General features: G+C 36.1%; 1 protein-coding gene across 1 annotated transcript in view; it reads left to right on the forward strand.

Moving 5' to 3' along the window:
* Window positions 1–17,496, forward strand: part of TRIP12 (thyroid hormone receptor interactor 12) — a 155,760-nt gene that overhangs the window by 112,798 nt on the left and 25,466 nt on the right. The window contains exons 18-31 of the mRNA XM_030917083.1: window positions 367–523; window positions 2,368–2,521; window positions 4,023–4,251; window positions 4,567–4,685; window positions 5,800–6,007; window positions 8,572–8,672; window positions 8,908–9,082; window positions 10,365–10,506; window positions 11,382–11,573; window positions 12,867–13,018; window positions 14,939–15,096; window positions 15,837–15,910; window positions 15,999–16,198; window positions 16,824–16,951. Of these exons, the coding sequence (XP_030772943.1) occupies window positions 367–523; window positions 2,368–2,521; window positions 4,023–4,251; window positions 4,567–4,685; window positions 5,800–6,007; window positions 8,572–8,672; window positions 8,908–9,082; window positions 10,365–10,506; window positions 11,382–11,573; window positions 12,867–13,018; window positions 14,939–15,096; window positions 15,837–15,910; window positions 15,999–16,198; window positions 16,824–16,951 (2,189 nt within the window). The remainder of the gene's footprint in view (window positions 1–366; window positions 524–2,367; window positions 2,522–4,022; window positions 4,252–4,566; window positions 4,686–5,799; window positions 6,008–8,571; window positions 8,673–8,907; window positions 9,083–10,364; window positions 10,507–11,381; window positions 11,574–12,866; window positions 13,019–14,938; window positions 15,097–15,836; window positions 15,911–15,998; window positions 16,199–16,823; window positions 16,952–17,496) is intronic.

A 17,496-nucleotide genomic window follows, 5' to 3' on the forward strand; every position in this document is an offset into this window, starting at 1 on the left:
GGGAGGCTGAGGCGGGTGAATCACAAGGTCAGGAGTTCGAGATCAGCCTGGCCAACATGATGAAAACCCGTCTCTAATAAAAATACAAAAAATTAGCTGGGCGTAGTGGTGAGCACCTGTAATCCCAGCCGCTTGGGAGGCCAAGGTAGGAGAATTGCTTGAACGTGGGAGGCGGAGGTTGCAGTGAACCGAGATCGTGCTACCGCCCTTCAGCCTGGGCGACAGAGTGAGACTTCGTCTCCAAAAAAAAAAAAAAGATGGGGCTAACTATAACTTGTAGTTTGTGTGAGATGATTTTTCTTTATAGACCTAACGTTTACTAATATTTCATAAAGTTACTAAAATTATTGTACTTTTTGTTTTCAGTGAACTTATGCCATGTTTACCAAAAGAAGGCATTTTTGCAGTTGATACCATGTTGAAGAAGGGAAATGCACAGAACACAGATGGTGCGATATGGCAGTGGCGTGACGATCGGGGCCTCTGGCATCCATATAACAGGATTGACAGCCGGATCATTGAGGTAGTAGTTTCATCGTACCGTTTAAATATGTCTATTTTGTTGGAGAGTGGGTGTAGGGATGGAATGGGGAGGTGGATATGTGTACTTGAATGTGCTTGATTTTGAATTAACTCAAGATTCTCTCGTTTTGTCTCCTGAGAACAAGGTCCTCATTTCTGTTCAGGTCAGAAAACATCATGTTCTAGTCCTGCTTCTGCTGCTAACTACCTGATTGACTTGGAGCAAGTAATTTAAGTTTGTTGTTCCATAGTTTCCTCATTTCTGAAAGGAAACATTGGAAGACTTAGGCTGTAGGTTCTAAAACGTGTCTATCTTCTATCAGAAAGCAATGTCCCATGAGCAAAGATTTACATACAAATAGTTCCCTCTCAATATTTTTTAAGAGCAAAAACGTGGAAACAAATGAAATAGCTAGTTCCGGGTAAATAATTAAGTAAATTGTGATACACATAGGCTTGTATGTTATCCAGATATTATTGGGACAAATTTTAATGATATAAAATCAAATATGAATGGAAAACACAATATACAGTATTATGTGCATCTTTTTGGAATTCAGCAAAATAAGTGAAAATATGAATAATACAAAGGGGAGGAATATACCAAAATGTTGACAGTGATTTTGTGTGACAGTTTTATGTGATTTTTATTTTTACTTCCTTATATATTGTTTGCACTGAAATATTTTTTAAAACTAAATTAGCATAATATTTGCTCCAGCTTAGGAGGTGTTGGTCACTGTGTTATTTGTGATGCCATGCATAATTTACTATTTTCAATACATGAGACACCTGTAAGAATTTATGTCTTTTCTAATTTCAACCTTTGATTTTTGAATTTTTTTTAGAACATCACACATTTTGAATAGACAGTCTTCTTTAAAGGTGCCTTCTAGTTCGTTTCTAAAAAGGATTTTAGAAAAATGTTTAAACCAATGACTTACATCATAAAATCAAGAGTTTTAAAAATAAATCCAGTTTCAGAGCCAACTTTTATGAGAAAATTGACTTTGACTGGTGTTTTGTGCAGCATTATATATAAGCAATATATAAGCAGGCCAATCCTGCTAATAGCGGTCCTGGTCTCTAACTCTAAGTCATCTTCTTTTTAGCATTTTCCTGATCGCCTTCACTATTAGCTTCCTGATCACCTTCACTATTAGCTTACTCTCTCACATGTACTGAGCATCTTGTCTTCCATTCAGCCTAGGAGTTCCATAGATTGGATTCTGTAATGAGAATATTTTGTCACTTCTGTAGTCTCTTTAAAATCAAACTTGTGCTCATTGAACTGTCTCAAATATGTTCTGTATACCACACGCAACCTTGGCAATGAATCTGTTTCAGTTGTGTCCCTTTCAATCTTTAAGTTGTCTTTGTTTCATGAGGACAATTTTATAGGATCATTTTGTTTAAGGGAGGATTTTGGTAGGTTGCTAAGAATTCATCGTGTAAATAACGTTTTTAATCTAAGAATACCAAGATTTATGGATAACTGATTTTTTTATAAACAGTGTCTCAAAAGCATTCTTAATACAAATGGTGTCTTCTTTGTGTCAGTGATGCTACATAGGTGGATCTTTCATCAAGATTTTACCTGCATTTTGTTTAAGGGTCCCTGATAAGGCTTGAGGCATGTAACCTGTGTCTAATTAAAAATGATTTGGTGAATGAATGAGTTTTGTCATATCTACACTATTAAATTTTCCATCTTCTGTTAACTTCACCATCTAAGGCCTGATGAAATAAATATGTAAGATAGCATATTTGGAGGTTCCCCACTGTGTCTTAAGGTAATAGATTTCTCAGTGTTTATATTCAAAGTTTCTCTCTCTTTGCTCTCAGGCAGCCCATCAGGTCGGTGAGGATGAGATAAGCTTGTCCACTCTGGGACGAGTTTATACTATTGATTTTAATTCTATGCAGCAAATCAATGAGGACACGGGAACAGCACGTGCCATTCAGAGAAAACCTAACCCCTTAGCCAATAGTAACACTAGTAAGTACATTCTGAGTTAAAATAGCACTATACTATTGTGCAATATTTTGTGTTTGCATAATAATAATTGGTTCATTAAGTATCTTTTTAAGCTTAAGACAATTGCATAACAATAATTTGGTTTTGGATTTCTTAAATCATGTGCAGTAATGGATGAGTGAGCCAGTATTAACTGGTATCTTTTCCACAGTTTGTCTACTTACCTGATGTCCTGAGACTCGAGTTAGAATTCGCTCATGCAGATTTTTATCTGATCCTGTTACTACTGTTATACCTTTAGGTCCATTGACTAGTTCTTTCCAACCTTGTATTTTGTACCTTCCTGCCAAAATTATCTGAACTAATTAAGGACAGATAATCGTGATTAAAAAACAAAACAAAACCAGGTTTCTGACATTTATCTCTCCCCTCGGGGATTTAGTTCATTGCTTTTGCAGCTGTAGTCTAGAGAACAGTGGTCCAGAAATGTGTTTTTTTTTTTTTTTTTTTTTTTTGGAAAAGGGCAAGATAGTGCTGGGTGTGGTGGCTCACACCTGTAATCCCAGCACTTTGGGAGGCCGAGGTGGGTGGATCACAAGGTCAGGAGACTGAGACCATCCTGGCTAACATGGTGAAACCCCATCTCTACTAAAAATACAAAAAATTAGCCGAATATGGTGGCGGGTGCCTGTAGTCCCAGCTACTTGGGAGGCTGAGGCAGAGGAATGGTGTGAACCTGGGAGGCGGAGCTTGCAGTGAGCCGAGATCCCGCCACTGCATTCCATCCTGGACGACAGAGTGAGACTCCGTCTCAATAAATTAATTAAATAAGAAAAAGAAAGGGGCCAGATAGCAAATAATGTTAAGTGTTGCAGGTTATATAGTCTATACTCACCACCACTGCCATTGTAGCCTTCAGTTAACCATATACAATATGTAAACAAATGTACATGGCTGCGTTCTAATAAAATTATATTTACAAAAACTGGTGGTAGACTGGATTCGACTTAACAGACCGTACTTTGTCAACCCCTTGTGTGTAACTTACTGTTTATCAGTTATCTTTTCCTTACACTTTATGTCAGTCACTAAGCAAAGTGGCAGAATTACCTTTTTTATCCATTTTACAAAGCTTTTAGTGAAATACCGTGTATTTCTAGAACTCTTGTTTCTTACCACTGGTTTAGTTGGTTAGGACTGGATTTCCCTATTGTTTCATTGAATATGTATCAGTAAAATAAAGAGGTACAGTGTGGTGATGAATTGTTACTTTCAGCTGGTCCAAATGGATCACTGGTTTTCTAGACAGCTGAATTTTGTCTGTCTTAATGTTGCCTTTAGCATCTTTGTAAATCCTAGTTGATCATATCAAAGAAGTTCATGTGTTTTATAATGAAAAAGTTTTCATAGCATTTCAAGAATTACATTGACTTGAGTATTTTATATTGTTTATTGTGTTTCTGAAGTCTGTCACTTCAGGATTGCATTTTTGTTGTTGTTGTTTTTTTTTTTAATATAATAGGTGGATATTCAGAGTCAAAGAAGGATGATGCTCGAGCACAGCTTATGAAAGAGGATCCAGAACTGGCTAAGTCTTTTATTAAGACATTATTTGGTGTTCTTTATGAAGTGTATAGTTCCTCAGCAGGACCTGCGGTCAGACATAAGTGCCTTAGAGCAATTCTTAGGATAATTTATTTTGCGGATGCTGAACTTCTGAAGGATGTTCTGAAAAATCATGCTGTTTCAAGGTGTGTTAATGAAAATAGTAGAAACATTTTACAAATTCAGATCTCTGCAAGTAATTTCAGAAACCTCTAAAGTAATAATAGAAAAAATATGCACAAAAGTTTGTTTGGAGTATCTTGAGCTCTTTTTTGTCTAATGTCTATTCATATTCACATACAGCTTTTATAAAATATAAAAGTTGAGCATTTAAGAAAAATATTTATGTTAATAGAATGGTTTCACAATGAAGATGCTTTGCTCTCAATTTAAAGTAGTATGGCCAAAAATAATCATCAAATTCAGGCGGAGTTTTATATACAAATGCTTTCTTTTTTTAGTCACATTGCTTCCATGCTGTCAAGCCAAGACCTGAAGATAGTAGTGGGAGCACTTCAGATGGCAGAAATCTTAATGCAGAAGTTACCTGATATTTTTAGTGTTTACTTCAGAAGAGAAGGTAATGTCATATAAATTAATAGTCATTTAGTCTAGATAGTACTTCAATAGAAATAAAGTTTTAATCTGTTGAACAAAAACTGATAGCTTTTCAATTTAAAAATGACATTTAAAGCTCTGTTAGCTTACAGCTCGGAGTACATAGAATGTGTCTTTTATGCTGAGCGTAGTGGCTCACGCCTGTAATCCCAGCACTTTGGGAGGCCCAGGCAGGTGGATCACTTGACGTCAGGGGTTGGATACCAGCCTGGCCAACATGGTGAAACCCCGTCTTTACTAAAAATACAAAAATTAGCCAGGTGTGGTGGTGCACACCTGGGCTGATGTCAGCTCCTTGCCTCAAGCAATCCTACTGCCTCATCATGGGATTACAGTTTGTTTTTTAATAAGAGTCTGATAGAATGATAGAAGCCGTGGACTCTTCCCCAGAAAACTGTGAATGTGTGCTCATTCACTCACATTAAATTTATCCACATATTTACATATAGTTTATACTAGCTGATAATCAGACACACACATTGGTATACATTTTGATAGTTCTTTGTCACGCTCCTTCATACATACTCTCCTATGATTCCAGGACAGATAGGAACCCCTGCCTCACAAGTTAATGTTTAGCTCTCTTTACACACCTTCAAGGATGTGATAGTTCCCACCCTTCATAGCTGTTTTCTTTTTTTTGGTGACAGTGTTAATGTGATCTTGTCTTTTTGTAGCACTGGAAGTTAACTGATAATTCTAGGTCTTTTTCATCCCTTCTGGCTATCACACCACAGGGTGTGCACTGTATTTCTGTAATTGATTATTGTTTTTATAATGAGTATTTTGAACTCTGAGTAGGACTTTATGACCCTATTAAGTTTCATATAATCTGGTTTTGAAGATTAGAAGACATTCAATATAAGTATTTTTCTTTAACCTTTAGTTTTTATACTTTTTTCTGATTGAAGTCAAGTTGAAAACTCTGACTCCTAATTTCTTTTACCTATTTGCCAGTTATGTTTTAGTCTTTTTGTGTATTATGTCAGTGTTGGTATTTAGGGATTTTGTAGTGGTGGGGAGAAGGTTCTGTTCCTGATTACAACTGACTCCCTTTCATCTCTGTTATTATGAAGGTGTAATGCATCAAGTAAAACACTTAGCAGAATCCGAGTCTTTGTTGACAAGTCCACCAAAGGCATGTACGAATGGGTCAGGATCCTTGGGATCCACAACTTCAGTCAGCAGTGGGACGGCTACAGCTGCCACTCATGCTGCAGCTGATTTGGGATCACCCAGCTTGCAGCACAGCAGAGATGATTCTTTAGATCTCAGCCCTCAAGGGTAAGTAAGAATTGTGTTGTGTTTTTTATTTCTTTGCTGTTAGTGCTTTTTTTGGTACCTAAGAATCATACAGGGAGTAAAATGGTAACATTAGCATATCTATCTATATATATATATATATAGTGTATTTTTCCATCTGTGTTTTGTTAATGAGAATGGGAAGAAAAGATTTATTGGAAACCTATATTGGGCTGTGTTTAGGAACTGTAAGAGATTAGTTTTATTCCCATTGACATACAAGGAAACTAAAGTTCAGAGACATTTGTGACTTGAACAGTGTTACAACACTTATGTTACTTGTAGGATCTAATGTTGTGGGATTTGAATTCTGGTTTCTGATTTCATAATCTTGGGACTTTTTTGTGCTGCTGCATACATATGACCTTAGAGACATCCAGATATTGATACAGTTAAAAATACTGAAAATTAGAAGTCTTAGAATTAAGGCCAAAAAATACTGCTTTCAGGTTTATCTTTAATTGGCAACTGGGAGTAAATACTTTGCTAATTTTTAATAAGGGAAAATGGGAGTTCTTAAATTTTCTACTCCGACTCATTTATCAGCTTTTAATCTTCGTTATACCATGCTACTAAGAATGTTTCCAAACTTTCCATTGGTTTCCGTTTTGTTGTGTTAGAAACAAACCACAGTCTAAAAGTGTTTTTATTTTCTTCTATTAGAAGCTTAATATTACTAGATGAGTGGTACATGATGAACCAAAATCAGTTCTGAAATTGAGAATGTATTCACTGCAGTACTCCTTTTGGCTTCTTTTAAGCTGAAAAGTAGATCATGCTAAAATATAGTAATAATAAGTGGGGTCCAAACATTTAGTCTTATAATCTGCAGGGTAGCATTGTCCTGTGCAGGCAGCCAACTCAGGTAGGAGAGAGGATGAGGGGAATTGGTGCCACCTGGTGGCAGTTTTCTATTCTAGCTTAAATATGAATGTTGGCAGTTTCAAGACTTGTGGCAGACTGAACTTCTGGCACAGTGGGTATTATTTTAGGAAACTGCTGAGTTTAACTGGTACCCATGTTATTTGACCAGTCTGAGGAGATTGGACTTGGAGAGTTCTGGGGACTCTTGTACTTCCCTGATTCTACAGGGAAGTACAAGAGTACTACAAGCTTTTGGCTGCCATTTTCCTTTCCAGCCTTGCTCTCTCTTTTACTTCCTTCCCAGCCCCATTCCTACCCACTAGCTGCTGCAGTAACATAAGTTATTGCAGGGTTTTACTATAATGTAGGCATGGTGCCTGAGACATCATAGATACTCAGTAAATTACAGGGGATGATACAGTTCAGACAATTGCAATATTTCTTTCCCTTTAAAATTTTTTTACTTTCTCCCTGAGACATGGCACGGGGTCTTGCTCTGTTTCTCACTCTAACCTGGAACTCCTGGGCTCAAATGAGCCTCCCCACCTTGGCCTCCGAAGTAACTGGGACTATAGGCATGTGCTAGCATGCCCAGCTCAAATGCAGTGTTTCCGAGCCATTTTAATTTAAGGCGTTGGAATTGATTTTAGAGTCTAACAGTTGATTATGCCAAGGAAAGAGAAAATAACTTTTTTCTTAAAATATTTTTACACGGTTTTAAATAGTTTTAAGTGGTTCCATATTACAGCATGGTTGCAAATGAAAAATTCATATTTTTTAAAATGGAAATTATTTACATTTCTCATCCTTTGAAAGTTTATTTTTCCTGATTGTCAAGCATATTCGAGCACATTATTAAGTATATTCCATAGAAATGTCAGGTGTTGGAAATGTTCCAGGTTTTTTTTTTTTTTTCCCAGATTTTTCCAGTTTTATTTGGGCCACAGACCAACTAAACCATATTTTTCAGTCTTTTCATCTTACTTAGCTTTGTTAATCTAAAAATTTATTGCTGTTACAAACTATTTCTAGTGTCGTTAGAACAGGCTACAGGTGTTTAAATGATTCTAATTCAGAATAAATTACTCGCACTACTCACTAGATTTGTATATAGGTTTTAAAAACCATACTAAAATGTTTTATAAACACATTTATTTAGTATGTTATTTCCATTGTCACACTGAAATTACTTTCAGTAGTATATTAGAGGCAGAGGGGTATTTTGACAACATGAACACTAAGTGTCACGTATATGTTACTCGTGGCCATTTTGGTTAGGGGAAAAGGTATGGTATGCAGATTTAACATTCTTTTTCAGGTTGGTGATTACCCATTTATTTTTATTCTGCTCCTTTGTGTTGCATATTTGTTTTATGTACTTTCATACTACCATTTAAAGTTGAACAACATAGAAAATTGATCAGTCGTCTTATTTGGCTCTATGTTTCATAGTTGAATATAAACAGCTAGTTATTTTCTGAATAATCATTTCCTGTGTCTGCACACCTCTAGAACATGACTGGCACAGAATTGGCATTAAACAATCACTAAACAAGAACATACCTTGTTATGACAGTATTTTATAACTCACTGTTTCTGCCATTTTAGCTTGCTTTTTCGGTGAGTAAAGATATAAAACAGTGGTAATTACTAAACTTATCTCATATTTTCGCATGTGATAGTCGATTAAGTGATGTTCTAAAGAGAAAACGACTGCCAAAACGAGGGCCAAGAAGGCCAAAGTACTCACCTCCAAGAGATGATGACAAAGTAGACAATCAAGGTAACCACTTTGATGAAACTATGGGGAGGTAAAGGGGAGGGTGGTAGCAGGTGCAGAAATGTTTACTTCATTAAAACTGCCAGTAGCTCTTGAAGTATGCCTAAGTTTCCTGAGGACTAAGTGTTCTTAGTTCTTTTAGTTTATTAATCTGTTAAGACTGTGAATCTTAAAAATCAGTTGTTTTTCATGACTTAAACTAAAATGACCTAACTGTAGTTCTTTTTTCTTTTCATAGCTAAAAGCCCCACCACTACTCAGTCACCTAAATCTTCTTTCCTGGCAAGCTTGAATCCAAAAACATGGGGAAGGTTAAGTGCACAGTCCAATAGCAACAACATTGAGCCAGCACGGACTGCAGGAGGTAGTGGCCTTGCCAGGGCTGCCTCAAAGGATACCATCTCCAATAATAGGTGAAGGGGGGGGGGGGGAATTTTATGTTGCTTCTATTCCCATATTAGAAAAACTTAACATTATTTCAGCCAGTACATTTATTGTATGGAGATGATACATAGACATAACACTTTAATTTGTTCTTAGAAGCATAGTTCAAGAATTAGGTAGGTTCTCAGTTTATGAACCCTGCATCTGGCTTTGTCCTAAGTTCTAGTCATGTGCTTTGAAACTCCTTCCAGCATACCTAACTGAAAGTCTCATATGTTCAAAACCAAGTTGTGTTCCTTGGGGAACCTCTTTCTCAGTTTTGTTCCAGACAAGGAAAAGCTGACATTTTCTGTCCACACTCTTCACATCATTTATGATAAAATTTCTACCCATTACAATGGAACTTAAAGATTTTAGGGGAGAGCCTTTTTTTTTTTTTTTTTAAATAAAAGACCTTGGGACTTGTTTTATTTTTGGGTTCTGCATGTAGCATACCAACATGATTACTTCCCTCTGCAGGTAAATTTTAAAAGACCAAATGTCATTGAGAAAATAAACATGCTGTCTCTGGTTTTGTTGGTTGTTTATCTGAATTTCAGTGTATAAAAATAATGAAGTGAATGAATTGCTGAAGCTGTCAGCATTTGTAATTTAAGCAGCTGGGTCTTGTTTGCCATAGCTTATTACATCCTTAATAGGTGTGTGTTTCTGGTCTGTAAATCCTGACTTCAGCTCTCCAGGAAACGCAAGGATAATGCACATATGTATGTACTTTAGAAAATAAAGGGAATACTTAGGAAAGGGTTATATTGCAGGGTTCCAAAAAATTAGTACACTTTGTTTACAATTCATGTAATAACCTGCAGTGTATTTTAAGTTTTTAAACAGTTCTCCATCATAGCCCATTTTCAAAGTGAAAGTTAATTTGGTTGTGGATTCTGGATTTATTAATCTCTAAGCATAGACCAGAAAGGATTTTAAATGTAGCAGCTATTTACGTTGATCAGAAGTTATATCCTTTCTACATACACTGGGACTTTAATATCTCCTTTCTACATACACTGGGACTTTAATATCTCCTTTCTACATACACTGGGACTTTAATATCTCCTTTCTACATACACTGGGACTTTAATATCTCCTTTCTACATACTGGGACTTTAATATCTCCTTTCTACATACACTGGGACTTTAATATCTCCTTTCTACATACACTGGGACTTTAATATCTCCTTTCTACATACACTGGGACTTTAATATCTCCTTTCTACATACACTGGGACTTTAATATCTCCTTTTTGTTCCTTGTAGAGAAAAAATTAAAGGTTGGATTAAGGAGCAGGCACATAAATTTGTCGAACGTTATTTCAGTTCTGAGAATATGGATGGAAGCAACCCTGCCTTGAATGTCCTTCAGAGACTTTGTGCTGCAACCGAACAACTCAACCTCCAGGTGCTGTGGCCAGTGCGTTTTGCTGCTCTATTTCAGTCTCTTCCCAGCATCTCCTGCTACTCTTTTCCTTCATGACTCTCTAGCTTCCTGTGGATTTAGCTATCATACGTCGACTCTTACCTTATATATACCCTTGGTGCTGGCATTTCTTTTACTTATCCCTTGACTATCAGGATTCATCAGTCTGTATTAAATGTACTAGAAACCTCATATTTGACTTTCTTTCCTTCACATTTCATAATTCTTGACAGATGAAGAAACTTCAGAAATGTCCCCATAGGCACATCTGTTTTCTAAGTCATCCTCAACTATAGGTATAGATGATAGGCCTTCCTTAGACCCTCTCTCCACATGGGGTCTCAAGAGTGGCAGGAGAGGCTAGAGGTTTACTAGCAAGTGTTTTATGTTTCATCTGGTTCTCAGTTTTGTTTTCTTTGTTGTTGTTTTTGATGTACCTTGAGCAGTTTTGGTTGTATGTTTTCCAAGAAATTGTTCATTTTGCTGAGACCTTAAATGTGTTAATTTAAAGCCACACCTTGTATTCTTGATTCCTCTTTTCATTCTAGTGTTATAGCCCCTTATTCTTCAGTTTTGTGTTCTCATCCTTTAGAAATACTTTTTTAAAGAAAACTACATTGGTTGAATGGAAAGATTTTCTTCTTATGTTATGGATTCCTGGTTTTCCTCATGAAATATTTAGTGTGTATGTGTGTGTTTAAAATCATAATTTCCAAGGATTTACTAAGACTGTACCACTCCTTTTTTTTTTTAAAGGACGTTGAGAATATATTCAGTTCCTTTTGAGGATATGTGAGTTGTGTATTTTTTAAGTACTGCTTGAATCAATATAGAAATACTTTTCCTAACTCTTTCAGGTGGATGGTGGAGCTGAGTGCCTTGTAGAAATCCGTAGCATAGTCTCAGAGTCAGATGTTTCATCATTTGAAATCCAACATAGTGGATTTGTGAAGCAGCTGTTGCTTTATTTGACGTCTAAAAGTGAAAAGGATGCTGTGAGCAGAGAGATCAGATTAAAGAGATTTCTTCATGTATTTTTTTCTTCTCCAGTAAGTTATCTAATAATGCCTGTATGTCTTACAAGAATCAGTATTCACTAATGCATGTATTTTAATCTCAGTAATAATTTCCAGCTGGTCTGGGTCAAGACATTGAGGGAAAACTTCTAGGTTTTTACACAGTTGGAATCTTTCAACTTCTATATATCTCAAAGTAAATAGTAAAAACAATGAAATGGGGATTTAACACAGCCCATGTCACTATTTCTATGGTTGACGTATCTTGAGTCTTTTTTGCTTGCAAGATGAACCATTAGTAGTAGTCTCTCACCTGTGAATGTATTTTACTTGCAATATTTGTTTTTAAATGTATTAAAGTTTGTATTAGTTCCTTTTAGGGAAATAGATGTCTATAATAAGATAGAGGAGATATATTTTCCTGTTTTGTACATAAAATACAGTTGTAACAGTTCCCATCAAGGGTGCTTGATGACCATTTATGTCACCATTTATAATGTGGATTACAAAGCCAGGAGCCACAGAGTGGCTCCCCTTCCTTCACTCTTAAGTGGGCAATCCTTGGATACTATTGACATATCAAGAGGGTAATCCTTGGATACTATTGACAGCATTCTCCTTGTTTTACAGTGGCTTAAGGAGAAGGCATCACTTGGGCCGTTTCCCTCTGGATTATCTACGTAATAGCGCTTAGGATAGCTCTCCTATGTGTTAACATTATTTCACCATGCGCTTGCTGTGTTCAGAGGCATTTGAGCATTGCTTGTATTTTAACTTGTGGGTCCACCTAAAGCAGAGTTAGTATTTATTGTTGATTCGTTAGAAGCGTGACAGTATTATGTATAGTTTTACACCATACTTTAGATTATTTGCAATCTCTTATCTGAAACCCCTGGAGATGGGTGGGTTTCAAGGGTCCTACAGTATATAGTACATTAAAATTTCCAGCAGTTTCTGAGTAGCACTCTATATCATATGCATTAAATATTTTTATAGCATAACATGAATATTCTTACTAAAATCAGATAAATAAAGACTGTAAATAGCCTTATGTCTGTTTGGATCAGATTTTGCCACCAAGTGACTTGTGCTTTCAGAGCCTTTGGATGTAGGGATTGTGAATACAGGATTGTAGACTGTACAAAACGATTGTCTTTATTGAAATAATTGATGTGGTAACGTCGTTCAAACCAAATCTGCAATAAAAGATAAAGATGAATAGATGAATTACTCTTTTTTATAAAGCTGCTTATTAAATCTTCTCTTTGAGGAGAGTTTTGTTTTGAAAAGGCCTTGTTTAACCTGCTTGTTTATTTATAACTTTAGCTTCCTGGAGAAGAGCCCATTGGAAGAGTGGAACCAGTGGGTAATGCACCTTTGTTGGCATTAGTTCACAAGATGAACAACTGCCTCAGCCAGATGGAACAATTTCCAGTCAAAGTACATGATTTCCCTAGTGGAAATGGGACAGGAGGCAGGTAAGGACCATTGCCTGGCTATACCCTTGCCACTGGAATTTGGTACTTAATTTCACTGAGGTAAGATGGCAAGAGGTCTGGTAAAGTCTTGATCAGCCCAGAAAACATTCAGCTGTAATGATGAAAGAAATTAAGTACTCTGAAGAATGAATCAAATGCTTTTTTGTCTTTAAAATTATACCATGTGCCTTAAACAGGATGCTTTATAAATATATAATCCAGTGATTGTATTTGTAACTTGTAATAGGCTTAGTTTTCCTTAAATTGATACACTTCAACATACAAAATTTCCTTAAGAACTTTGTGTTTAACTTCAATAGGGGTAAAACATTTTCTGTGGATGTGAATAACGTTTACGTTTTGAGCAGTATGATTTGTATGTAATATAAGTGGTTATAACTTTGTATTTTGATGGGTTCAAACATTTGAAGTTTTACTAGTTTAATAAATATATATATTTTTAATGTAGTTTTAAGGACTCTTGAGGTACTACAGGAAAGAATTGTTCTATGTTGTGGAATGTTACAAGTTTCATGGAATATTTTGGCTGGAAGCCTAGAAAATAGGAAATTTGGTATTTGTTTGTTTATTTATTTATTTATTCATTCATTCATTCATTCATTCATGACAGAGTCTTACTCTGTTGCCCAAGCCAGAGTACACTAGTGTGAACATGGCTCACTGCAGCCTTGACCTCCTGGGCTGAAGAGATCTTTCTGCCTCAGCCTCCCATGTAGCTGGGGCCACAGGAGTGTCCCACCATGTTCCACTAATTTTTTTATTTTTTGTAGAAACGGGGTCTCACTTTGTTGCCCAGGCTGGTCTTGAACTCTTGGGCCCAAGTGATCCTCCTGCCTTGACCTCCCAAAGTGCTGGGATTACAGGCCTGAGCCACCACAGTCAGCCCAGTTTGGTTTTTAAATCCACATTTTGATGTTTTAAAAACATTTTAAAAATTTTGATTGAATTAAGAACAATATGCATTGTTGAGTGATAAGGCAATCACATCATGGACTAGGGTTTCTTTTCGGCTTTGAAAATTAATGTGGCGTGTGTTACTCAGTTTCGATCATTATGCTTTCCTGGAGGAGTTCATGAAATAAGGGGGCATTTTCACCTGTGCTTGAGAAAATCATGAAGCTTTTTATTTTTGTCCAAATTTATATAGACTATGTTTGCATATGTATATATTCATAAAATGGAATATTCTTCTCCACATCCCTATGTGTATGCTTTATGTGCAGGAGGGTCCAATCTTTTGGCTTCCCTGGGCCATATTGGAAGATGAATTGTCTTGGGCCACATTAAATACACCAACACTAAAGTTAGTTGATGAGCTTAAAAAAACGAAAGCAAAAATACTCGTGTTTAAAGGAAGTTTAGGAATTTGTGTTGGCCTGTATTGAAAGCAGTCTGGGCTGCATGTGGCCTGTGGGCCTCAGGTTGGACAAGCTTGCTTTGTGGAATCATACAGATAATCACAGTCTAAGTTTGTATCTGACTCCTGCCAGAGCTTTTCTGAAATGAGCAATTAAACATCATGACCAGGTTTCAATTGCTGTAGCTATTAAACTGCTTCATTCAAAACTGTTGTAGCAAAGTAAATTTTAAAGATTAGTTTTTAAACTAATTTTGTAGCTGAAATCTTTGAAATAAAGTTGCTTTTTTTTTTTTTTTTTTTTGCTTTTTTAAAAATGTAATTCAGTAGGAATGGGCAAAATATTCTTATGTAGAAAATTTTTTTCTAAATAACTTGAATTATTGGCTTTAACATTTCCAGAACTGGTAAGTAAATGATTAGTACTAGTGTGTCTTAGCAGTTTGTATTAACTTGCCTTTATTTGAATTAATGTATATTAAATGTGAAAATAATAGACTAACTTTTTTTTCACAAATTATCTTGAGCTTTTCTCTCAACAGAGGATCACAGGCTTTAAAATTTTTCAACACACATCAATTAAAATGCCAGTTACAAAGACATCCAGACTGTGCAAATGTGAAGCAGTGGAAGGGTGGACCTGTCAAGATCGACCCTCTGGCTTTGGTACAAGCCATTGAGAGATACCTTGTAGTTAGAGGTACTTTCCATTTATTTGTTTTGTGTGTTATATATGTATATTTGGGAGAAATTTACATTAAGAGATATATACGTTATTTCTCTGTTGAATGTTGTTTCTGTTAAAACCTAGATGGCAGGAACTTACATTCCTGTCATTTCTTTTCTACTTAGTATATAGTCATACATTGAACTTACTAGGGGTTGACTGCTTACTTGAATGATGAGTTAATTTATCTTGGTGAAATGTAGTAGAAATGACATTTTGTGTGTGGCAATTTTCTTAGACCTTTCTGCTTCATAGATCAGAGTGTAATATATACGGGGTTGAACATCCCTAACCTGAAAATCTAAAATGCAAAATGCTCCAGAATCTGAAACTGCAATTGCTGCCATGACTCCACAAGTGGAAGACTCCACACCTGACTACTTTGCTTTCTGATGGTTCAGTGTACATGCACTTTGCTTCATGCACAAAATTATTGAAAATACTCTATATAATTACCTTCATGCCATGTATATGAGATATAAATGAATTTCATATTTAGCTTTGTATCCCGTCCCCAGGGTATCTTATGTATATGCAAATATTCCAAATCTGAAAAAATTTGAAATCTAAAACACTTCTGGGCTCAAGCATTTCAGATAAGGGATACTTAACCTATATGTGTTTTTCTGAGAAGATGTTTAACCAGTGTATACAGGATTTTTTTTTTCACACCTAAAATCGCTATGAGTTTAAAAGTCTGCTTGGGTCTTCAGGGTATGGAAGAGTAAGAGAAGATGATGAAGACAGTGATGACGATGGATCAGATGAGGAAATAGATGAGTCTCTGGTAAGGTACTATATTCCCACCATGTCATAATGTACTATATAAACTTCAGGGCCTTTGGCTTAAATGACTTTTGCTTTGCTTTATTCAGGCTGCTCAGTTCCTAAATTCAGGAAATGTAAGACACAGGCTGCAGTTTTATATTGGAGAACATTTGCTGCCGTATAACATGACTGTGTATCAGGCAGTACGGCAGTTTAGTCTACAGGCTGAAGATGAAAGAGAATCCACGGATGATGAGAGCAATCCTCTAGGCAGAGCTGGTATTTGGACAAAGACTCATACAATATGGCAAGTGTGAAAATTCTCTTTTGGTTTTTCATAAACTTTGAAACTGTTCTTGTGTTTTAGAATTCACATTAACTTGATGGCTGGCTTTCGTAAGGATAGGGGGCCCTAAATCACACATTTTAGTTCTTAAAGACGATTTTAAATATTTGATAAGGTACATATGCATATGTATATATAGCCTCCTCATTCATTCTACTGGAAAACATTTATTCATAGACAATAATCATGGTTTACATCTACTTTTCTAGATTTATTTCAGGTCTTTAATTAAGACAAAAGTGTTGCCATAAGATGATGTTCCATTAGGTAATCTGAAGTTGGGCATCTCTGAGTCCTTAAGAGACATTTGGATGCAGCTTCCTGCATTGTCTGTGAGTGTCTGTTACATATGCTTGAAGAGAGCCATTTTCTCAGAACCACCCTTGGAGTTTCTCAGGCAGCCCCTCCTGGGAAGGTGGTCTCTAGGTGGTCTCTTCTAAGAAGTTCTCCAGGTTCATGCTAGGGAGAGAGAGGGGAATAGATCTCAGAACGGTCTTCTGGTAACGGTGGTGTCTGTGGCTTAGATTTTGGCTTTGTATCAGTTTCAAAATCTACATTTGGTTTATATACTGTCTTGTCATTTTAGGTATAAACCTGTGAGAGAGGATGAAGAAAGTAATAAAGATTGTGTTGGTGGTAAAAGAGGAAGAGCCCAAACAGCTCCAACGAAAACTTCCCCTAGAAATGCGAAAAAGCATGATGAGTTATGGCACGGTAAGATGGTAGATAAAGGGGAAAATGGATTGCCAACCCAACTGGGCAGTCTTCCCATTTTCATGATTTTCAAAGAGTGATTTGGATTTAGTAGTAAAATCTTTGAATGTGATTGAGAAATAAATGAAATTACCAACAGTTTGATCACATTTAATCCTCAACTTTAATATCTAGAAAAGGAAAAGTTAAGTACCTACAAAATTAAATTGAGAAGGAAAATTGGGAAAAAACTTATTCCCAATTCATTAACAGTTCAGGTTTTTATGAAGGCTGAAACAAATTTCATTGGTAGAAACATGTTCACTAAAGAAGAGACTGAAGGTAGTGATCACTGACGAATTGGTGCCTACTTTTTTATTGTCACCCATGACAGTAGTATAATTATAGTAATCATAAAGAGTGATGCCAGGTAATGTAATGACCATCGAATATAGCTGTCACTTTGTAATAGACTTATTTTTCTCTGTAATACTTCCTTCCCGTCTATAGTTTTCCTCTCTTCCCCCACCTCTTCCCTTTAAAAATATGATACTAACAATGCCTTA

The sequence above is a fragment of the Rhinopithecus roxellana genome, chromosome 14, assembly GCF_007565055.1.
Source record: "Rhinopithecus roxellana isolate Shanxi Qingling chromosome 14, ASM756505v1, whole genome shotgun sequence".
Taxonomy (NCBI): Eukaryota; Metazoa; Chordata; class Mammalia; order Primates; family Cercopithecidae; genus Rhinopithecus; species Rhinopithecus roxellana.